Raw genomic sequence first — 24,534 nt, forward strand, 5'->3', positions numbered from 1 at the left:
TTGTTAGAAAAATAATGTACTTATTGGAACTGAGTAATTAAAAGGGGATGGAAAGGAAAAACCTATCATTGTTAGAATGAAACATGTATCCTGTATATCTCGTTTTGAAACCCCCTGTGGAAGAGTTAAGTAGAGAGGCAGCCCAAAATGCTTTTTGTAGTGTACAGATGACAAACTTTCGTTACTGTGTTATGTATGATTACGTAGTATGCAGAGAAGGCAGAACACTCTATATCAAGAGCAGAGATGTACGTGAGGAATAACGCCTCCTCCGCGTGCGTAGAGAGGCTGGCAGCTTGAGCTGCGTGTGGCCAGACTGGGAGTCATCGGATTTAATCGTCGCCCTGTTATTTCCTGTTACGTGTGCAGAGCCGATGTGTATCCTCAGAATGCCTTCATTTTCAGGGAGGCCCTCTGAATTTGCACAAGGGGGATTAAAGCCGGACTTGGTTCTAGCTGTGATCTTAGTGTACGTTTGGAGAAGGAAATGTGGCCTTAGTTTGCCTGGTGTCATGTGTTTCCGTTACTTTCTTCGATATCTGTTGCCTGGAAGAGCCCGTAGTGTTGTCTGCGAGTCTTTTATGGATAAACGCCTTCTAGAGGGGACAAGAAATCTTGGGAAGTACCAACCTTGCCTGACACTGCATGTCTTGCAAGAGCTTTACTGCCCTCGTGCGTTCACCGATTGCTTTATGCGGACTGGGAGAGGCCGGTACCAGTACTGTCACATGGCTTGCAAGTATAACTGGTTCTTTGTCTGACCTATACCTACACGTAATAGCTGCAAGATCCAACTTTATTTAAAAAATATAATTACTTTGTAAGTTAGGCACAAGTCTGTGTGTGTGTAACCATGCACTGCTGATAACTGTGCACTCAGACGGATGAAACTCAAGCTGTGCTCTGCTGGTGCACCTGCTGTCCTCCATAGCGCTCCAAAAATCTTGCCTGCGTCTTCGTGCAGTCAGCACAGTGCTGCAAGTGGTGGCATCGTCACGTTACACAGGAAATGTGGCAATCCTCAAAGGTGTGAAGTCGCTTGCACGGGTCATGCTGAGTCAGGAGTAGCAACACGAGGTCATGCTTTCCAGCTTCTGTTCTCGTTCCTAGATAAACCACTTTCTCTCTCTCTCTCCTCGAGCTCTTTTTTTTTTTTTTTTTTTTTTTCTTTCTTGTTTGAAACGGTGGTATAGAATCTGCCTTGTGGCGGGTCTTCTGGACTAAAACTTGTTCTCCAAGTCTCTCTGCCTTTTTTGGTTTTTCTTGTCACAATTGGAACGTCTTAATATTTTGTGGTGCTTTTTGCTGTTATGTTTTATTTTTTGAACCCAGAAGAGAGCCTAATGATAACTTAAGTGTGTAACACAGGGCAGAGTATCTCACTCAGTTATTCTGCCTGAAGCCCTTAATTATGTTTTGGTGTTAGAATTTTATTGTAAAACACACCCATGCTAGGTTTAAAGATTCCAAGTGATAAAGAATGCAGCATATTTTGAAATTATTTGTTTCTCTTGGATAAACTAAATAAGTTGAGCTGCTCAAGTCTTTCGTAGTAATGCGTGGTTTCCAGAACTGGAGTCATGACTCTTGTTCCCTTCTGATTGCTTACAATTCTCCAGCAATTTTTGAAAATGATGTTTCTTGAGATTTTGGTATGGTGATTCTGCAGTAGCGTGTTCTGTGCTGTTTCTGCATACTGTCCCCGTGAAGAGTATTTCCCTTTGGGGAGACAGTAGTGCAACCCTGTGACTCCCACAGCTGTAACTTCAGCATTGCTGTGTACTCACACATCGCCTCCCCTTCTGTAGGTGTGACTTACCTTCTCGGTTCCTAAATCCCCAAGATTTTTTTTTAATGCCATTCAGACTACCAGAGATCTGTCATCTCCTTCATCGGTGTTGATTTGGGCCTTATTCCCATAAAAAGCCTCAGCTGAGGCGGGTGTTGTGTAATTGTACAAACAGAAACGTTGCTGGAGAACACAGCGTACGAGAAACAGATGGAGCAGAGAGGTGAGCAGGCGATGCCATCCAAGGGCATGAGATCTTTCTCAGAGGTGAAGTGGTCGTCTCAACTAGCTGCCTGACAGTGTTTCTGTTTTGCTTCATCATTGATTAAATCCAGAGAAAATTTTCTTTTTCCCTCCCTGATGAGGGTTCTAAAGCTCAGCCTGTATTTCATACTCCACTGCTTCTGTTCAGGGGTTGCCAAATCCACGTTCACCTGGACGGGTGAGGCTGCTCCCAGTTTAGTGGTGGAGGTGGTGAAGGAGTTGGGAATAGTGACCCCTGAGCTGCCTTTCTTGCACAGCTCTCGGGTGTATGCGCTGAAAATGGAATGGCATTTAATCGGCTCAGCAATGAGAGAGGAAACGAGCCTGCTGTAAGGTGCCTTTTGCACCCTTCGTTGGGGTGTAAAGCAGCTTCTGTAGGTGGGTTTGGCCTGGGAGCGGTTTAGAAGTGGGAAGCAGCAGCAGCAGTCGGCAGATGGTGCTGCTGGGATGTCGGAGAGCCTCGCAGGGTGGCCGTAGGAAACTCGCCCTCTTTCCCTCTTCTGTTGTACTGGACTGAAACAGGAAAAGCCAACGTGTTTGTGACAACACTTCAATACATATTTGCTTTTTGGTAACTTCTTCAGGGCTTAAAATGTGCAGTCAAATATTTCCTGGAATAACAGCTTCGATTTCCTAATTGTGTGGTGGGCATGTCCGTACATTTCATGAATGCAAGGAGAGCGTGTGGGTGTGCAGAAGGCTTTTCAGCGCTCCCCTTAAATGTAACGCCACGCAGAGGTGCTTGCACATACACCAGTGCTGGGTCCAGTGCCCACAGAAGCCCACGGCACCAATTGGTTAGGTTGTTGGTAGTTTAATACCCTGTGCGTGGCGGTGCACGCCGGCCTCGTGGAATTCTAGGAGAAATACATTGATAGCTGTGATCTTTGGTGTAAGTGTAATGATGGCCGTTGCGCGCTCTGCGTCAGGAGTAACTAACAGGTACAGAGGGCAGGTGTGAACTGGGACTCCTTTTTAAATGGGTAGTATTTGTGGGCCAGAGAGGAAGAGTATGCCCAGTAACATTCTAAGGGAAATCTTTCACAGCAAGAGCCTTAGCCCGCGTCAGCCCACTATTATGTTTTCAGGAGGTTTAGATCAGTTTCCACAATTCAGTCCACTAAAATGAGCTGTGGCCTTTGCCAGCACTCCAAGAGGCTTTTCTCATTTCCTCCCATGTGCGTGCTTTAGCGTAGCTTATGAAATGTAAGAATAGCACAGATACATAAATCAGGCTGAGCCTGAGGGGAAAATGAAACCGCTAAGCTACTTCTGTTCAGCAGGGGAGAAGGAGCATCTCTGTCTTCCTCTTTGCTCCAAACATGACTGATATTCCCCCCCCCCAGCAGAGATCTTGAAACAGGTGGTTGCAAATAAGCGGTTTTTACACGTTCAGTGTTCTGTGGTACAGTCCCTGCTCTTGGTTAGCCGTTTCGCTTCTCTGTTGGGTTAGAAGTGAAAGCTGGGCTGGTTTATGTGAGCTGAGAAGTGGCCATTCCTCAGTGCTTGGAAGTCCAAGACTACAGAGCTGTCATTGCTGTTTGTTTCGATTCATCCCAGAAAAGTGGCCCTAAACCATGGGGATAAATTCTCTGCTGCCTCTTTGGAACCTATTGTTTTGGCTAATTGTATCAGCGAGAAAGTGGCTCTTTCCAGAGCCCTCAAAAGCAGAGTAGAAGAAATCTGGCCACTGAGATCTCATCGAGATCCTTCTGCGCTTTGTCCAAAGTAGGCCTTCACTGACACTTACTAAATTAATATTGTGCTGTCGTGTCTGTGTAGCTTTCGAACAGCTGAGAACAAGAGGAAAGGACCTGGTCTGTTTGAACATTTCACAGACGTGCACTTAATTATTTTGAGCTTTGCTGTGACTTGCAAGACTTCAGCCTTCAAGGTCAGCGCTCAATATGAGAAGTGGCCAGAGTGAGCTATAGCTTCTGCCCTTTGGCTGTCAGCGTGCCACAGGTCTAGCTCAGGTTATTGTCGGGAGGACAGACTAGGGGTGAGCAAGGAATTGAGCTGAAACACTGGGTATGGTTTAAAAAAATACATGTGTGTATTGGGATGTTGTAGAACAGGCAACTCAATTCACAGACTTGAGAATAAGCCGCTGACGGAGCATCCGTGTGTCGGCATTGCTGGAGTAGCCCATACACACTTGTATAGATTTCTTGGATCTGTGGTCTTCAGAATGAGCATGGGAGGGTTTGGGGGTGTTTCGGAGGCTGAGATGAGCGTTAGGGTCCGTAAGGTTTGTTTTTCCAAAACCCAGCGTTGTCTGTCTGTTCTTGTTTTAGGCAAGTATGCTGCAAATTTGTGATATTAAAGCTTTCATGATGGGACTGTGCTGAAATCCCATTTCCTTTGCAACTGAAGCCGTCTTGTGGTTAGTTGTCATCTCAGCATGCGCTGAAGTGACGCCTTTTCTTAGCGCATCAGTAGGCTTTTTTTTTAATTTTTTTTTTCTTCTATGGGAATTCCATGCGACAGTCTTGTGACAGTTTTTCCCAGTATCACGATGATCCTACTTGTGCAAATAGCGCTGTGTCTCAGGGCATGGATACTGAGCTGTCTTTTCACCCTCCAGGTAGTTTTGGGGTGAGCAGATCAATTTGGGGGAGCTTGCAGTGCTGCAGCAGGATTGCAGTTAATCCACATAAGTTTTCTGGCTTCTAACCCAACGTGCTCACAATTGCAAGTGTTTTTAGCAAAAAGAAAAGAAAGAGATGACTCCACTGTTCTTCCTATTTGTTCTCTAACAGCCCCAATGCTGCCAGCAGCCGCGACGGCCTGGACAATGAAACAGGAACAGAGTCAGTTATTAGCCACCGGCGAGACAGACATCGGCGGAGAAATAGAGAAGGGCATGAGGATGGTGAGTCCTGTTCCATTTCCCCCTTTTTTCATTTAGAAATATTTTTTTTTTTTTTTCTGACAGTCTTTCAGAGCAACAACTACTTTTGCATGAATACTGCAGAAGAGAAATGTGTCTGCATTCCTGCATGCTTTCAGGGACTATTATTATTTTAATGAAATAATTTGATGATTGCTTTGAAACTCTTTGAAGCTGAGCGTTTTCTAAGAGGTCTGGACAACCTACAGTAAAGTGGCAAGGACATTCTTTTGCATGATAGACAGAATTTTCTGTAGTATTAGAAGATGATTAGCTTGGAGGGCAGTAAACAACATATAGTGGCAACCTCCGTACTGTGATGGCTGGACTGCCTCTATTACTCAAGTTTTCTCATTTGAAGGTAGAACACATTATTTGTCTGGTGTGTGGGGAGCTAGCAGTGTAGACAATTTGGGCCTCTTAGTATTTTAACATTGGAAGATCTGAGCTGAAATCCTCTGAAATTATTTCTGTTGATTTCTCTAGGCTTAGATCAGCATCAGCAGTAGCGTTTTGTGCTGGTATAACTCCAGCACACTGGCTCGGAAGTTTTTTTTTTTTTGTATTATTATTATTTTTTTAAATACATAAGTAGATCCAAACTACACACACAAGCTACAGAAGTTCATCTCTTGCCTCTAGTCTGTACATCAAAGTAAGCTTGTTTTTTCATTTGTTGCCAGACAAGAATTTCCAGGCTTAATTAAGAATTAAGAGGTGCCACCTATTGAGTTTAAAATAGTCCAGAATATGGAATAGTTGGGCCCCAGAGATGCCATCACGGGCTTTAGTCACAGCTCCACCCACTAAAGTATTTGCCTTCAGTTAGAAAACCAGAACTCATATATGTACTGGGAGTTAGGAGTGGGTGTCTTTCTGTTCATTTAACCCTTCCAACCTGTACCCGACTCCGTGAATGAGAATTCCTCAGTGGGTGGGGCTGAGAGCTGTCCTTGCATGATCCTGACTGCAGATTCCTTTGGCAAATCACAGAAAGAGGCAGAATCTTCTAAAAGTGTTGTGTTAAAACCTTGTTACAGGAAGAATGTTAAAAGGTGATTTGTTTTTGGCGCTAAACTAATGCCAAGACCTGTTTTGGCGTGGACAAACCCGGAGGCAGAAGAGCTGGTTGCTGAGTGGCTGGTCTAGGACCACGGTCTACATCACTCGTATCTAGCACAGGAGTTTCTGCCTTCTAGGGGTCTGGAACTGGTTCATACTTTTCCCTTTAGATAGAAATGGGATAAAATTTCCTCCTTTTGGCAGTCTAAGCTGTGCTCAGGCAAGAACATGTCACTCAGTGAAGCAAACATTACCTGTTCTCAAAACAGTTTAGGCCTCCTACCTGAAGCAGGCTGCAGAGCCGTTCTTTTCTTGAGTCTTCATGCCTTCTTTGTCTGGAGCGCAGGTGGGTTTAAAATGAGGGAGCAGGCATAGGAAAGGGGGACAAGGGTGGAGGAAGGGCAGCAAGGTTGTGGCACCTGGTTCACAGCTATTTCAGGGGCAGAAGCTGCGTGGCTGCGTGTTCGCTTGTCGTTATGAAACAGCGGTAAATCCTCCTTTCCCTGAAGAAAGAAGGAGATGCAGTTCAAGTGTTTGATCTCGTCCTGTAGAGACTTGTTTGAATAATACCAAAATTACAGCTCTAGTAGTTCGCAGAGAGGCAGGACGAGGGATCTTCGTTGGAGCGCTGCGTTACTCATGGGTTTGTTCCACAGGTATTGTTACGCACAGTGGCCAGGCTCACCGCGCCGTACAGTGACGCTTTCCGCACAGTGATTGTAACTGTTAGAGCTCGTTATTGGTATAAAGTAAATGAAAATGAATTACCCTGACAATGAGGATATCCGTGGGTACTCTACAAAGGGAAAGAGGTACTCGTTCCAAAAGAAAAAATGAACAGTGCATTAAAGCCTTCATTTCAAACAAGGTGAAGGGAGGAAAGGTGCTAGTGAGCCTTTTGGGAACTGCTAGATGTAAAACCTGTACAGGTCAAGCAGCTGACTCCAAGCTCACTGTGAAATGGAGAGATCCAACAGAATGAGGTGGTTCTGACTTGGGGAAACCCCAGGGCAGGGAAGAGAAGGGAAGTAAAGCAAAGATCTGTTGAGAATGTCGATAAAATGAAAATATCCCAAAGTAAATGTAAGTAGAAAAGCAGAATTCTGACTGTGAGCTCTGCAGACCAGTACTGTTTTCGGAGCGTGGCGGGAGCTTCCTTTTAAGTTAGCTGCTGGTTTTCACTGAAATGCCCTCCAGCCCCCTGCTGCACAGCTCCATCATGAGCAGGTGAGAATTTCATTTTAATCTCCTAAATGAATTTAAGTTTATCTTTTAGAAAAGTTAAAATAATGCTCAGTAATGAGCTATGTAAGAACTGTTACTTGTAGGCTGCCTTTTTATTTTTTTTTTTTTTTTTTTTTTTATTCCTTCTCATTAAGCCTTAGACCTATGAACCTGTCTTTGCTGCCCAGTCATTCTGCATAGCAGTGGGGTTTTCAATGCATAATCTTCCCTGTCTTTCTTAAGCCACAGGTTTTAATTCATAAAAACACCAGCTTAATGCTCAAATTAAAAAAAAAAAATATTGCGCAGGCCAATTATTGGCAGTAAGAGTGTGAGAAAGGGGTAAGAATGAGTTGGCAGGAAGCTGAAGGGTTAAACATTTTTGTGTGTCTGTGCATGAAGACAGTGTGTGAATTAAAAAATGTTTATTGCCGACTCGTTTCCTCTTTGTTTTGCAGTGACAGCTGTTCTTAGCCAAAATGCTCACAGGGCATTGTATGGAGAGCTCAGAACAGACAGATGCTTTGCCCTGGAAAGCTACTAGTGGAAATATCGGAGACAAAAGCTGGCGGGGAAAACAGGAATGGGGAAAAGTTTTTCTCTCTAGTTAGTGTTGGTATTAGAACTCCTCAAGGAGTTATAACAGTTTATTTGTCATTTCTCTGCTACTCTTAATTTTTACTTGCACAAATTGTTTCCTAGTTGTGCAAGTGAAATTCTAGAAACAGAAATTCCACAATAGGTTTTCAGAGGTGGAAATTATATTTATGATCATCCAGTTGACACAACAGACTGGAAAACTTTGTCGGATTGTTCAGCCTGACAGCCTGTGCTTGAACTGCAACAGGTTTCTTCCAGAGGCATTCAGTTGTGATTTGAAGAGGCAAGGTGATGGTAAACTACCCAGATTCTCTGCTGGCTGATAATTAGAAGTGTGGTAGCTGGGTGAGTTGTTCACCCATGATAGCCCGTGTGCTTTGCTTCATTGTTGCAGGATTACTCATCATACAAAAACTATTTCTGCTGAATTGCTAATGAATGATTCCACACAGACATACAGAGGCATAAATGTTGATGGCATACTGCAGCCAGAAGATGTGGGACACACCTGGCAATCTGACAAAGTTTTCACACCTCTTTACATGGAAAATGCAAAAAGATTTTGCAGCAGAGAGGCTGTGATTTACTAGACCAGGGATTCACTCTGCCAACAACACAGACTGGGATACTGCAAGCTCTTCCACCCGTTTCCCTTACATTGTGCTGCTATTTTAAGTGCAGAGGCAATGAATAGCCATGGATGGTCCTGTGCTTGTATCTTCTGATTTCAAAATATACCCAGAAAGTGAATGTGATGGGCTGAGGAACATAATGAAACTCCTTCGTTCATCAGTGTGCATTTGAAGGTACGTAACATTTCAGGTACAAGCACTAAGAAAATCGTAAGGGAACCTGACCTGGAAAACTTCAAGTGCATTTATAGTTTTCTTGGTTAAATGTCTGCCAGAGCTAGGGAGAAAAATGAGAAGGGATGTAGTTTCAGAAGAATTATCACCCTGGATCTTACTGTACTTAAGAGAGAGAAGGAACTTTGTAACTGGTTTCAATCTATCCTATGCCAATGTCTAGAAGCCTTTCCCTGATAGCTCTGTACAGCTGATGGCATCAGGAGACAGAAATAACTCAGCTGGACAAATTCTGCCTAGCATGAGTTTTCCTTTTCAGTGGAGAGTGGGAGGAAGGCTAGCTAGAGGGGCAGTTATCAATGCATCTGTAATTTCCTTTTTTACCTGCTGTAGATGTCCACACACACACAACACCAGCACAGCCTGCTCCCAGCCTCAGTAAAGCTGGGGAAACAGTGAAGGATCAGCAAGGAGTGATGTAATTTTTCTCCAGGAAATTGTCTAAGTTTAAATTTGCTGTAGTATTCTCATGCTTCAGGCATGAGGTTTCACAGCAAGAGTACAAGTGGAAAGAGGTTTTGCTCTGATACTGCTGTTGTATTCTTAGTGAGGTTAATAAAGTGAACCAGCTGGGAAAGATGGACCTGTCAGCTAAGCCTGGGCAGCTACCTTCTGTGTTTGCATGTGTATTTTAAGGTATAATGATGATTATATTGCAGAGGCTACGTAAGCAGAGATTTTTCTGGAGAGGCTTTGTATCCGAAGAGGCTTTAGTATGAATTGGGGAATACATCTTTTCCTGATCACCTTTAATGCTAATTAAAAGCAAATCTATCCCAGACACTAGCTTCATGTAAAATTAGTTTGAAAGAGTTGAGCTGTCAGTATGTCAGAGCTCCACTTTCTCTCTTAAAGCAACAAAAGTCCTTGTTGCCTTGGAAAGTTGACGAAGTCCCATGAAGTGAAAGTGGAGTGAGGATCTTAATTAGAAACGTGGGAGGGCTGCCTGGCACATGTTCTTGGGACCCCTTGCTGTCTAGGACAAAGCTCCCATGTGGATTCCTGAGGAGGAGTGGGAAAGGGGACTGTGGAAGCTCTAATTAGGGAGGTAATTAAGGGACAAGTTTTCTTTGGCATTGGAGATGTTTTACAGCTACTGCTCGGTTTCTGACAAGTCTGCAGATGTCGAGTGTCGACACCAGTGTTTCAACACCGAGTTTGCTGTGGGCTGAACTTAACTGTTGTGCAGCCAGCTGAAAACTGCCGGATAGTGCCCTCTGCTTTGAGAAGCTCTTAATGTGGGCACGCTTGTAGATCCCCAAATGTTTGGGAAGAGGAGCTGTGGCAGATTTCCAGTCATTGCTGCAGTATTCCTTACCGTAGTGTGTGCCATGGAACGTGAACAAAAAGGACTGGGACTGCGAAACAATTGCAGTGGGAACTTGAAGAGTGGCAGCTGAAAATACACCACTTCTCACCAACTGCTGCTCTTTAAAGACTGTCTCGTGTGTAAACAACTCCGAGGTGGCTGGAGAGCCCCTGAGGTTTTGCAGTGACCAAGATGGCGGCGCGTGGGACGCTGGCGGTGTAGGACTGTGTGCCCGCGAGAGCAGGAACTTTGTTGCTGGTTGTAATCTCTCCTGTGGCAGTGTCTGGAAGCCTTTCTCTGGTAGCACTGTAGAACGGCTCGGGGTTAAGGGAGCCAAAGAACTTCAAAAACAAAACAAGGCAGGGTACAGGGATACAGCACGCAGACGGACACAAGCGTAATGCAGGAGCGGACAGTGTAATAGTTGTCATTCTTCCGTAGCAGACTGATCCCTGCACACAACAGGGAGCTGCACAGATGGGGTTGCACTTGCTGAAAAAGTAGTAATATATTTCCTGTTAATAACTGGTACGGACTTTCTGCGTTGGTAGGGATTGGAAGCTCTGTTGTTACTTCTCTCCTGAGACTCTCTCCTGCGTTGTGACTCCCTCCTGAGACACTCTCCCCTTTGTTCTGGGCAGTGTCACAGAGCCCTCTGTACAGCTTCCTCGAGCAGATGCTGCTCCGCTCTTTTCCCCTTTCAAGGCTCATTTGATTTAGGACTTTGATGTACTTGTGTCCCTCAGGCAGGGCCCACTCTGCTGTTGATAAAAGTCAAGGAGGATGTATTTTAACCTCCTAGGCTGTGCTTTATTCTGGTCTCTGTGACACATTGAGAGGTTTTTGTCAGACAGTCAATGAACTCTGTCATCCTCTAATGAACAAAGGGGAGCAGGGGGTCAGCAGGGCAGAAGATTCCTGGTTATTAGTGGGACAGGCGTTGAACCAGAGCAGAGAATGATTCTTGCTTAGACTAAGGGCTTGGATACCTGGGAGTCTTTTATGAATAAAACCCTCATAATCATGGTTTGTGAAAGTGCTCGCTCTATTATAATAATGGTTCCCAACCCTCACCTGCTAAACAACGTTGGCTAAATTAGAAGAACTTAGAAATGAGAATTGTAATTGGGTAGAGACTTTACAAAAACTTTGCGGAAGAGTGACTTGTGTCCAGCAGATGAGATGACCCAAGTGTGCTGTGGAAATGGCAGAGTGGCAAATGGCAAAGTCCGTGCAAATGGTTTCTGTTCTATTTCTCCAGTCCTTCAGGACACGCTGCTCGCCAGACGCGCTGCCTCTTGGGCACAGGCTTCCTTGAGATTATGGCATGGAGGAAGAGCATGCAAATATAGAGATATTTTTAATAATCTTTAAGTCTTCGGGAGTGGAATTTTCCAGTGTCCCAGCAGGAGCCCTGAAATGTCTCTTTCTTTCTCTCACCCTGGAAATGAAAAATAACTGCTTGTGGGACGTTCCATGTTCATCTGTATGTGTTTGTTGGCCTTGGACAGAGTGATAGTCGCAGTGCACACCGGGGATTTCCTTCAGTGGGCACGACGTGGGCAGGGAAATGGTTGCTCCCACATTGCTGAAGTGCGTTGGTAGGAGCCAGCCACAGGAGCTCCCCTCACTGCAGCGTTCCCCTCCGAGACCCACTCTCCGTAGGAGATATTGTCACAAGTGGTGTCACCACTGATGAGGCCATTGGAACCAGTGAGGTGCTATCCAGGAGCACAGCCCCGCGTGTGTCACTGTAGGTGTTAACATTCATTTCCACTGGAGTTTCTGAGCAGTCATTGCCTTTATTTTGTGCAGGGAAACTGAGGTACATGGTATAAAAATGAGATAATGCACACTGGATCTGAAGGGTATGTGAAGGTTTGGGTGGTTATTAGTGGGTTTTGGGGAGTTTGTGTCCATACTGATGTGCTGCAGCATCGATAAAATCCTCAGCTGGATGCTCCCCAGTCTCTTCAATTTGAATCCTGCCTTGTTGGACCCATTGCTCTTGAGCGTTCCTTGGGATTTCAAGTTGCAGCACTGACTCTGTCCTTGATTTCTTGGGCACAAGCTCTGTTACCTTTGCACAGAAACGAGACCTTGCATCTCCGCTGCCTGAGGCCCTCAGGACTGTTGCTGGTGCTGTAGACCTTCAAGTGAATTTTACGACGCAGCATTCCAGCCACGTGAGTCCTCACAACTAATAGTGCATCCCTTCAGGGACAGCCAATCCGTTGGAATAAGAAGCTTTCAGTCACTCCGTAGTTTCTAGTGTTTCACTGTATAGAAGCAAAAAATAAAAGGACAAGGTGGCTGGACTTGATTTTATACTTAAGCTGAGGCTGAAGAGATTGAGTTAAATTGTCCGATGCTGTGATTAGTATCCAAGTTTCCAGATCTGGTGAAATACTTTGAACTCCAGACTGCACTATATAAAGGCTTAAAAAACAAATTTATAGCACAAGAAAAGGAGGGATTTTAATTTGTTCAAGTCAGTGATGTTGTTCTTAGTCTTAAACGACAGAACTCTGTCTGAAGCCTACTAATTTGCTGAAAAGTGCTGTTTTCTCAGCTTTAGAATGCAGATGTCTTTCCTCTTCCCTTTTTTTCTGGTTTTTGTTATGGATGAAAGCAACTTTGAGAGAAAACTTGGGGTTCTTTTAAAGCCTGGATGAATAGCTGGGGTTGAACGTTCAGGGCCTCTGTAGAGTGGGTTACTTGACCTTGACCCTCAAAGGTGAAAGTTGCCTGTTCCCAGTGAGAAGAGACAACGCGATGTAGTCCGTACCTCCCCAGTAACCAGGCCATGACCAGCTGTATTGGTTTCTGCACTATCTGGTTGAGTTACTCCCTCTAAGCCGTTAGTGCCAGCTTAGGGGGAGTCAGATTTGGCCAGCCTCTGTATACATCTGGCGTACGCAAGCGTAATTGGCTGCTCCTTGGATTTTAGTTTAAAGGCAGAGGTAGGAGAATATTCGAGTGTGGACGTGAGATTCCTGAAGGTGCTTTATTTTCACCTGATTATCTGTGGTACTGAAAGAAGCACATTCCCAGCTTATATCAGACTGTAGAGTTTGAGGAAACCAGTGAATGCTCATTTATTCAGACAGAACTGAAAGTTCAGGCCTTTAAATGCTTTCTTCCCACTGTGTCTGTGAAGAGTTATCACTCTGAAGTCTTGAGTTGCTGTTGACGAGCTGATTAACAGTTTTTCAGTGAGATCTGGTGTTACCACGCAATACTGAGAGCGTATTGTGGTAGTTGTGATGGCCAAATTATGGGAGGAGAGGATTTCTGTGCTGTGGAATGTGCCATCTAAAAAGCTCTGGCAAATGCTGTTCTGTCTGCATTTTACAGGTGGGTAAGTGAGAGATGGACATGCTAGGAGCTCTGAAGGCAGAGCCTGAAGTTGAAACCTGGTAATCTTCTTATTTTTCTTTTTTTCACACCACAAAGCCTTCGACTTTGAGGCAGTTCGTAGAGGACAGGTCGGTCCCTGGCTCATTATTACTGGGGTGTGCTAGTTTCAGAAGAGGATTCAAGACTTGAATAGATGGTGGCATCTCAGCTGCCCTTCAGCATGCGACAGGGTGGAAACCGAGTCCCAGTTCTGAGAAGGTTCAGCTTTTCTCCAAACCAAAGCTCGGTGCTATTGCAGGAGGGAAGGAGCTGTGGTTTTGCTCAGTGACTCGAAAGAAGATTTGGTGTTACTGGGTAGCCAGCTAAGTGTTTTCTTAGCCATTTTGTATGCCTGGAGGTGTGCCTAGAAGCTGGGTGATCCAACAGGATGTGGAGGTGTCGTAGCAGGAGGATTTGTTACAGCCTTATGCTTCGGTTATTTCACTTTGCAGAAATGAACGGTTTCGATATGTGTATAAAAATTGGGATGAGATCTTACCTGTGTTTATCTTTTACTGAATCTCTTAGAACCCTTCATGGACATAAATAATTAGACTGACGTTCCTCAGGCAGGAAGAAAACTAATCCGTGTTTGTTTTTTTTTTTTTATTTCACTGCTGAGCAATTTGAAACAGAGGAGTGAAGGCTAGCCACGGTGGACTTCACAACCAGATATTTAGGGTGGCTCTTGCTTTTTCAAGCCATGTTACATTACTAGTTAGCAAGAACTGTCCATTAACTTCGCACGGGTAGAGTTGCACGGCATCACGTATGGTTCCTACTCCAGACATTCCTCCTTTATGAAACTTTTCTATTCTGGAATTGAAGAGCAGATCCTTTGGGCCTAGGAGGGAATTGTGAGTTTGGAGAGTGTGCTTTAAAATATCAGTCTGTCTTTGAAGCCTGTCATGTTTATTTCTTGACCAGGTGCCTTATCAAGCTGAGCCTTTCTTGTTTCAGGGAAAGGAACACTCTTGGCAAAATGGAGCACTTATAGATTGTGGGTCTTCTGATGAGAGGTCCCTGAAAGGAAGCAGGCAGAGGAGTTTGTTTTGCAGAGGAAAATCCATTAAATATCTGTAGAAAAAGATGAATCACTGCTGCCTTCAAGTAAATGGCATTCTTACTGAGGGAATTACCTGCGGGAATATTTGTGTGTCTGACATTCGCACAGCCAGGGATTAGTTAAAAAATGGTTCTGAAGTGTCTTGTGCATGTGGAATGGTCAAGACAGCATGACTTTGGTACAGCTGTACTGCCCAGACAAGGTGGTGTAGGTATCGAGCCATGAATGCCTAGCACAGGTCAAGGGAAAGGTGGTTTTATGGGTGAAATATTAATAGAATTCGTCGAGGATTCGACGTTAAACACGTTTTCTGTGCTGCTAGGCCTGTCCAGACCAAAATAAAATCATGTTACCTGCTGGTTTTCCATATGTACCTTCCTGTTGGCATCAACTTCTCGTGGCCATTGTGATTATGTTCTGATACCGTTATAGTATTTGTTCCTGCCTGCTGCTTCTGCCTGGATCCGTTTATGGCTTGCCCATGAACTGAACCATAGACTAATTAAAAACTTGGGAGAAAGGCAGCTCAGCAGGCGGGCCAGCTAGGGCAGTCGGCTTTCCGGTGTTGGATTAAATCAGGTTCTACAAAGAGCTGGGTTCCAGCATAAGGATCCTCCTGCAAAGTCATCTGCAGCTGTCGCTGTGAATGTCGTGCTGAACTCTCAGTGCCGCCTTCTTCCTTGCTCTTCCTCCTTGCCTAGTAATACTCTATTTGTTTCGTTTTTACAGTCCCTCGCATCAATGGCCATCCAAAACTGGACAGACACCGTGAACATCCTCCTGGTTATGACAGCTCTTCTACCATGATGAGCAGTGAGCTGGAATCCAGCAGCTTCATTGACTCTGATGATGACGACAACACAAGCAGGTAAGGCACTGGCGTAGCGACTGAGCTGGTGAATACTGGTTGCATCTGTTTCCCAGCCACTTGACTATTTCTGGGCTTTCCTGCTACATATGACTTGAGCGCTGATAACTCCTCAGTAACATCACGTTGTATATAATCACTGCTCTGAGAAGCAAGCTGAATTGTTGGGGTCACTATCCAAGCTGCCTGTAGCCACTCCTCCTATTAAGAGAAAAAAAATCTGTTCCTGTTCTTTCCTTATAATAGCAAGAATGATCACATTTTAATATCAAAGTGATGTGCAACTGTCTACCTGTTTATAAAGCAGTGGTGTGAATGTGGTAACAAAATACCTTCAGCGTAGGTTCCTGTTAAGTATGCACTTCACTAAAGCTGGATTGTGAAGGGATTCCTGTGTAATTGCATGGTCTGAGACCTACGAGCAGCACAGGAACCCATCGAAGTTAATGCTATTGCAAAGGCAGGCTGTCATGCCATTTATTTATGACTTCTTAATTATTTTTTTGTGCAGAAGGAGACTGTGAATTATTCCTTGCTTTTTGCAAAAAAAAACCAAACCCTCTCCATTTCAGAATATCTTTGTTAATCTCTAAAGATGTTTTTGTGTTTCCGTAGAAGGTTTAGAAGCCAATATATTTCTCAGATTCAGAATACCTGTTTTTAAAGATGTCAAAATGGATATTCTTCCCTTTCCTGGCTGCAGTGACAGCGTTCTCTGAATACTGTCTCTAGAACTGTTGTTCACCCAGCTGAGCTATGAGAACAGATTTCTGTCAGTTGTCAGAGAACAAGAAGGTTACAGATCTCTGGTGGTTCACAGAGGTCTGTAGCTAAAACAAATAAGGTGCAACATGATATTCTTAAATTTTAGGTGGAATGGAAACAGCAAAAAACAACAAGTCCTGGAGATACTTAAACATTTTCTGTGTTTACAAGCAGATTATTCGCTTCCTGAACGCGGTGGATCTATTTGGCCGTGCAGTTAGTCACAACGTAAAAACCTGTTGAAGAGCAGCGTTTCGTTCAAATTCTCTTTAAAGGCTGGGTATTTCCAAAGGGTTGAAAGGATAACTAAATGAACAGTTAAGATTTGGTCCTGAATCAGTTTCAAGAACTTTATTTTGCAGTTACAGTGAAGTTGCCAGCACCTGAAGATACAGAAAATTCTCCTTCTGGATGCTTTGTACTTCACTGGGTATTAGTGTGTGTAAAGGGTTGGCAAGATCAGCAGTTAACCTGAATGTGCTCTGAGCCTTCAGGGCTTCTAACCCTTCTTCCCTCCCTCAAAAATGAAACCCACAAAAACATCAACAACCCTGCAGCTGATTTTGTTTCTGGTAAATAAATTAATCCTTCCCATGGCAGCGAGATATGCAGTAGGGCAGGATTAGCACAGGCAGGGTGGCCGCTGAAGCACATTATACCAGACCCAGCTCAACCTTTCGGTATTAATAAAGTAAAGCTTCCTGCGTCTGACCTGAGAAGAAAGAGACTCTTGGAAGCTGCTGTGCAGGCCTTTTCCTTTCTAGGCTGGGGCAGAAGCTTTTGGCACCGAGAATAGCTGCCAGGCCAGCTAGTCAGGAAGAACAACTAAATGGAATGCTCCGAGGTATGTGGTGTGTTCCGGTGATGGTGCTCTCCAGCAGATGAGAGATTGTGCTGGCAGGGAGAAGTTTTCTTCAGGGGTGGATACAGCCAGGTAGAAAACGGAGCATGCTCCAGCTCCGCTGGAGAGAGCGGCCTGGGGAAAAGGAGGTTGAAGGGGGTAAAGGTTGTTTAGAAACAGCTGATGAACTCTGGTGGCAGAACCTGGGATGTAAAGGACATTGTACATGGAGGAGGTCGCCGAGAGAAGAAATCGTATGTTAAGGATGTTCCTGTCTTGGAAGTGGAGAGCTTGTAAGGTTGAGGGTGCTTTTCTAACAAAGTTCTGTTGCATTTAGTTAGAATAATTTTTTTTTTGTTTCAGTGAATGAATTTGTTCACAGATATTATAGGACAGTACAGAACTGTTGAAGTAGTCTGAGTGCAATAATTTATTTCCTTTGTTTTCAGAGTGTGATATAATTGAACGTTATTGTTATTTGCAGGTAGTAGGTGGTATTTTGAGTACAGATTGATGTAGGGAGCTCAAGGTGAACTTTGCAGTAAGAATCATTTCTACCTTCTGTTAAGCAAATAAAGGTGTAGCAGATGTGACATCTGCAGCTGTAGGATTATTGTCAGCAACTTGTAATTAGTATTCTCAGTTCAATGTAACTAAAATAATTCACTGCAAAAAATGAGTATGTTTATTTCTCATTTAAGAAATTAACATTAGTTCTTTTTAAACTGTACGGATAAGCTTTCTTTAACAAATTGTTACCTTTTTTTCCCTTTGGGGAATGTAGATTGGGCAAATTCTTGTTATTCTTCTTTTTAAAAATCTCTTCTGTGGGATTGCTTAGCCTTTGTTAAACGTGCAGTCAGGGTTTTGGCCAGTAGCTAGTGCAGGAAATTGATAGTTACGATTCCACGTTTGTTTTTCATCTTTGTACTTTATTTTTCCCCAAAGCTCAAATACACCATCTTGTTTTGCTCATCAAATTATAATAATAACTTTAACTCATTTCTGGGGATACTTCAGAAATCAAAATATTACTCCTCGTTGAACGGATTTGAGCTGCTATTTAGCATCCAGATACTCGTAGAATCTGAGATACGCAGTGTGCATGAATAATTCAGCAAGGATGCATCAGGGCTACAGATTTAAAAGAAATTACAACAGATGAAGAAGTATACCACAGCTACATGAAAATAGATACAGGCTTGACTCTTTTTTTAAGAAATTGTAGAGACCATGAAGCCTGATGTTTGCAGATAGCTTTCAGACACTGCGGCAGTCTTGCCAAAACAAGCTGTCCTGCCTTCTGCTTAGGCACAGGCTTACTAAGGCAGCTTAAGTCATTGTCCATGTTCCCCCAAGAAGGGATGAAAAAACTGAGTTGAGCGAGCTCTCCGTTTGTGGTTTCTCCAGAGTAGTAAGTAGCATTTTCTAATGTTTATCTGTAGAGCAGCCAACGTATAAGCACAAAAAAAAAATCTTTCTGCAGTGCCTTCTGACAATCGGTTTTGTGCAACTAGTGTGAGAGGCTGTTTTAGCTCAGGTAGTTGCTTCTTTGAAATGTCTTCTGTCCTCTTGAACTAAACCTGAGCTGTGACTTTTCTAAGGAACTGATTTCCATTCCTCCAGTCTAATGCTGAGTGGAATTAAAAAAATACTGCGGAAAGAAATACTTCACTTCTCACATGTTATCGTCTGGTAACAGAAATTCAGAGATTTGCCAATAAACTCTGGTTTTGCTGGTTTAAATTAAAAGAAAAATCTAAAATGTTCACTGGTTACAGAGGAATCTAAACTTATGGTCATGTATTGACACTGAATGAATTTTCCAAAGTGGTCTCACCCCCAAGTTGCCAGAGTAAATAGGGAGGGCGAAAGTGAAGAAGGAACACTTCACTTTTTTTTTTTTTTTTTTTTTTTTTTTGCATAAGCCGATTGTTCACACCATCATCATCTCAGCTGTACTCTGTCTGCCTGTTTGCAGGGTACTTAGACTTTTCTTCTTTTTTTCCACTCCATCTTTTTGAGCTCATCCTTGATACATGTCTCTGAAGACAATAATGAAAGTATTTTTATGTCCTATACTTGATGGTAGATTCAAACATCCCTTCTAAGGACTCGGAGTCAGAGAGCAATCCTGTTTTCTAGCTGTACTCGGTGCTGGCGAAAGGTATTTTTGTCCAGTCCAATTTTAGAAAATCAGACTAAAAGCTGGAAATAATGATTCTTTGTTTTTCTGAGCAGCACCATATCGATGTGCACTAGAGCAGGAGGAAGAAATTGGCATAGGCAGTCAGCCTTGGCAGTCAGCAGATCTTACGTGCTGCCTGTGATCGGGAAAAATACGTCAGAGGAAGTACACTGACACACGGTGGAGGGTACTTTTAGGTTGCTTACTTCTTAAGATGTAAAGTGCCATGAAGTAGCACCAGATTACTGCTAAGACTGCTTGACACAAAGAAATTCAGTGACCTGTCTGCTGAAACTCTGCTGTTCCTACCCCTCGTTTCCGTAACTTGCTACCCAGATAAAACGCCCATTGTCTGGAAAGTGGAGGGAGAACTTTGCTACTGGGTGAATTCCCATCGTGATCTCCTGCTACAAGCAGGTGTGGCTTTCAGTATCATTTTTCTCTCCATTTTCTTTCTCTGTATGAACATTGCTAACTTAAAATTGCTTTTTACAGTAGGCGATGTTAGCCAGAGGGATTACCACTTTCAGGGACATAGTAATGGGAAACTGAGTAAATGAAATGATGTTTGTGAGTTTAATGAATTCTCTTTATCCACAGTAACCGTTAGAGGATGCCGTTGTAAAAAAGTTGGTGACAGGAAGCATTGCGTACTCCTTAAGTGAGGCACACTGGGATAAAGCCAAAAATATGGTATGGCAGTGGGTGAAATGTGAGTGTAGTCAATGCAATCAACACCTGGATGCTGTGAGTGACTGTGAAGTGTGATTGCAGTGGCAAAAAGGACCGATAAAAACTTCTGTCCTTTCTGTTATGGACTAGCTATCCCCAAAACCAGGGGAAAGTCTTGCCTCATTTGGCGAAAGAGCGAGGCTTTCACCCCTTCTATCCTGTCTGCAGCAGGGAACAGAGCCTGCGAGCAGAGGGTTTGTTTGCAGACTGGAGCACTGAATTCCTGCTGAAATCAGTGGAAGAAGGGCACTCGCATCTCTCTCGTAGCCTTTGAAGGGATCTTGTTGCTTGACTTGTGTTTATGCAGCAAAGCTCCCGCAGGCTTTTGCCTCTTTTCATTTTGCTGTCCTTCTCAAAGAGCAGGCAGGTTCACTGGGACGGGAGCAACGCGCCTTGCCTTTCTTCAGATTCTCCTAAAGTGTTGTGTGCTGGAGTTTTAGCTGAATCCTACTAACGCAATGTTCTAGGAGGGAAAAGGAGGAGAATGAAATCTGAGAGGAAATAGAAAGATGGAGAATATTGGTAGTAAAATGTGAGAGGAGGTTTTGTGTCAGTCTTTGCCAGTACTTTCAAGAAGAGTGGTGGATGTTGAACAATTCCAATTTTGGGAGGCCTGCATCTGAGAGAGACCTCTTTATTTTTCCTACTGAAAAGGTAAAGCCTTAGAAAACCAGGTGCTGCGAGCTGTTTCTACACATCCAGAATTATCAAACTTTTGATCTCTTTTGAAAATACCACCTCTAGGTTCTTTACATTAATTTGCCTTGCTGGGAGAGGAAAACAGGAGTGTGTGAGGTTAACATGCCTGAAATAGTTTTGTGAACTCAGAGATTGTCAGGAGATTCACACCCTCTGAGCAGTGCCATCGCCTGTACTGTTTGGCTCAGCGTGCCCGACTAAAACACGCCTGCTTTGTGCAGGATGGGTTTCCCAGTGGGGTGGGTTGTGTTCTGACAGCGGGCTCCTTTGCGAAGTTGGTGGTATCAAGTTTTGCTTGAGGTGTTCTAGCATTCCTGCCTGTGGCTAGAACTTTGAAGAGAGGGACGTGGAGACAGGGGAAAAAGGCTGGCGCTGTTTTCTTTGTGACAGTGCCAGTTCAATGAATTGTCTTGTATAGGGCTGGATTTTTTTTATTCTTGGTTAATGATGGAGCATCACTCTGTCTTTTTTTTTCATGTCATTCTTAACATAATAGAGGAGAGATGTCTCTGTGGTGTTACACTGGTATCTTTGAAATCTAGGCTTTGTTCCAGGCTTCTGAAATTAATTTGGACAAACCCATTTGTTTTTCTGTGTCTCAGGCCACTGTCTGCAGAATGACAATGATTAACGTTCCTGACTCTTGGGGGGATCTTAAAGATTTATATCTAGAATGTGGCACGTTTAGGCTCTGCAAGTTTGAAGAGCCTGAAAAAATACCCACAACAAAATAAAAACCTAACAGACTATGGAAAGGTAGATCATATTCACTCTTTGGTAGTAGCTATTATCAGTTGCTATTTTATTTCACTGAATCCAAGCCACAACATTAAGTTTCTGTTAACAGGATGGATAGCAGCAGAACAGAATAACAGCACCGTGACAAGCCTCATGAAAGTTAATATTAAGAGATTTTCCAGGTTGTCTGTTGTTCTCTCAGAGCAGAGGTTAAAATAATTATTTAATGTGCGGCTGTTCTTACAGTGTGCATTTAAATTTGATGGGTCTGCAGTCAGGACCACATTTGAAGTAGTGGAAGACGGCTACCTCTGACGTTTGGGTGGTTAAATCAGGGTGATATGTGCCTGTTTTGATGTGGGTTGCACTCGGTCTGGCTCTCGGAAGGAAGCGAGTCAGTAAATTCTGCTCTCTGATCCGTGCTGTAGTCTGGTTGGTATCTTCTCTGTGCTCCTAGGCAGAGGCTGAGATACGGCACGCACTGGGATTGAGCAGCAGTTCAGCACAAGCAGAGCAATACGCTGAAAGTTAGCTGACGGTGTCTGTATGATCTACTCTGCCTTCTTTTGGCAGGGTGCAGAGAAATGCAAATGGCTCAGCTTTACGGAGTTGACATTTGCTCTCAATTTCCCTCAGGTTGAGTAGCTCCACTGAGCAAAGTACTTCATCCCGCCTCATCCGGAAGCATAAACGCAGGAGGAGGAAACAAAGGATGCGGCAGATCGACAGGGTAAGGTTGGCATCATAATTTTCCGAGGAGGTGAACTGTGATTTTTGAGTGTAGTGTGTGGATTAGGAAGGGATCCAGGAGAGGTCTGTGCCCCGTTGAATTAATCGGAAAGGCTCCCTTTGCTCCAGTCTACCCTGGACTACATCATTAACGTTTGAAGTTCTGCAGCACTGGAGTCAAGATTCTTTTTTTGCTCTCCCTTTCTCCTTTTACTGTTAAGCGATCGCATTTCTCGTTGTCTCTGTCAAGACCAGCCTCTGCAGGAGAACCTCCACTGTGCTACTGGCTGATGTGGGCTGGGGCTGTCTGTGGCGTTAGACATCATGGCTGAGACTTGCCTTCTGCTGAACGGGGAAATCCACGTTCATAGGAGATGACGAATCCTTTCTCTTGCCCTTTCCTGCGCTAGTCCTATGGTAGCAGAATGAGGATGGTCCAAGTGACAGTTACTTCTTAAAGTTACTGTTTCATTTCCTATAAATACTAACTTCTCAGATTAAATAACGAGTGTGCATATATTTTATCACAAGAACTGGAGTAATGTTTTAGAAGATATTTCATAAGCACACTTGTATTTCATTTTGGAGAGAGGGGAGTGTCTGCTCCCTTCACTCCTCTCTGTAGGGAGGAGCTGTGGCTGTAATAATTCCCACCACACTGGGCACTTCAGTATGTGAACGTCTGCCTGCCAGTCATGTAATCAGGGAGCAGAAATTATTCCATGTGATGTTCAGCTGAGAAACCTCAGTATAGGAACGTGCTCTGTGTGTTTTGTAAACAGGTCTTTGGAGAAAGTGCAGGTTGTGTTCAGATTTTTTTTTTTTCCTCAATTAATTAATCATCAATAGTTATTTTAATTATCTGATTCTGAGCCATTTAAAACCTTGAGAATTTTCTTTTGTATTTTGCAGTCGTCTTCGTTCAGCAGCATCACCGATTCTACCATGTCCCTAAATATCATCACTGTAACGCTCAACATGGGTAAGAGGATAAGCAATGTTGTTTATTACGAATTTCAAGTGATACAGATGTATCTTGTCGTGGTGTGGCAGCCTTTGGAGGTGGTAGGAAGTTCCTTGATTTGAACAGATGCCAGCTGAACTAAAGGGAATGGCAGCTGAGAGTTGCTGCTCTGACTGTGCCTGGGTTCCTGGTCCAGGACTGGGTGGTTCTGAGCCGTTCGCACAAGCAGATCAGTATTCTTCCCAAAAAACCCAGGAAGGAGCTGGAACTCCAGCATACAGAGTTCTGCTTTTAGTTCTAGGAATGGCAGGGGGTCAGACGTTGTTAGGAACAAGGGTAGAAGGGCACCAGAGGTTTGCATTTCTGCTGCTCATGCGTTTCGTTGTTTAGCCATGTAGAAATGTGCAGGACTGCCAATTCAGCGCTTTTCAGTGGCACCAAATTCTTCCTGCCACTCTTGACGCGTGGAAAAAACATTGCCTAATGCTGATGGGGTGCCTAATTTCTAGGTGTAGACGTGTCTTTTCAATGTTGTTTCTCTTGCTGATTTTTTGAATGAAACTTTTCAATGTCCTGTGTGGAAAAAAAGAATGTCTTCAGCAGCCTTTCCCTGCTGCCTTTCCCTGCGTGTGCCAGGCAGACGTACGCTGATAGGGCAGCCCGGGATAATTGTGAGTCAAACGTGGCCCAGCTGATGTGTTGAGAGAACTGATTTCTCAAGACTGAAGTAGCCTGGTGTTAGCTCTCCACTGTCATTCCAATCACTTCGTTTGCTTTTTCCTCCATCCAACCCTCCACTTTCTACCTTCTTAGAGAAGTATAACTTCCTGGGAATCAGCATTGTGGGACAGAGCAATGACCGGGGCGATGGTGGCATATACATCGGCTCGATTATGAAAGGAGGGGCTGTGGCAGCAGATGGCCGAATTGAACCAGGAGACATGCTTCTGCAGGTTGGTCCGTGCCTAAAAATACGCACTGCTGGCTTGTATGTCGGTGGCTCAGCTCAGTCACCCCGCCAGATCCATGGCCTTAGTAATCAGTGACCAGAATTCATTTGTACTCGGAGAAATGTGTCACAAAGACTACTGTCACTTAAATCTGTCATTCTTTGTGAGCTCTGCTGCATGGTTGATGTGCCCTGAGAAACGATATTTCTGCAGCTGCTCAAAGGAATTTAAACAGTCCCAAGGCAAATAAATTTGGAAACAAATAATTAAAATGTCTTTAACTTTCCTCTTGCAAAGCCTGACCTCTGCTTTTTGCAACGTTTCAGGTGAATGATGTCAATTTTGAGAACATGAGCAATGATGATGCAGTACGGGTTTTACGGGAAATAGTCTCCAAACCAGGGTGAGCACATCACAAAATCTCTTACTACTTGTCCTCCGTGTGCAGTTACTGGTATTGGGCAAACCTCGGGGAAATCAACATTTTGATCTCGATAAACAACCAGTGTGGCTGCTGATCTCAACTCTGAACCTCTCAGTGTGAGTGATGAATGTGTGAGACTGGCTCCAGTGTACCAGCCAAAACCA

General features: G+C 43.9%; 1 protein-coding gene across 3 annotated transcripts in view; it reads left to right on the plus strand.

The window, feature by feature from the left end:
- DVL1 (dishevelled segment polarity protein 1) overlaps window positions 1-24,534 on the plus strand; it is an 86,822-nt gene that overhangs the window by 48,736 nt on the left and 13,552 nt on the right. For all 3 annotated transcript variants that reach the window (XM_086764587.1, XM_086764588.1, XM_086764589.1), the window contains 6 exons: window positions 4,816-4,928; window positions 15,202-15,340; window positions 21,940-22,033; window positions 22,945-23,014; window positions 23,810-23,949; window positions 24,273-24,349. In XM_086764587.1, the coding sequence (XP_086620713.1) occupies window positions 4,816-4,928; window positions 15,202-15,340; window positions 21,940-22,033; window positions 22,945-23,014; window positions 23,810-23,949; window positions 24,273-24,349 (633 nt within the window). The remainder of the gene's footprint in view (window positions 1-4,815; window positions 4,929-15,201; window positions 15,341-21,939; window positions 22,034-22,944; window positions 23,015-23,809; window positions 23,950-24,272; window positions 24,350-24,534) is intronic.

The sequence above is a fragment of the Chlamydotis macqueenii genome, chromosome 21 (assembly GCF_036417535.1).
Source record: "Chlamydotis macqueenii isolate bChlMac1 chromosome 21, bChlMac1.mat, whole genome shotgun sequence".
Taxonomy (NCBI): domain Eukaryota; kingdom Metazoa; phylum Chordata; class Aves; order Otidiformes; family Otididae; genus Chlamydotis; species Chlamydotis macqueenii.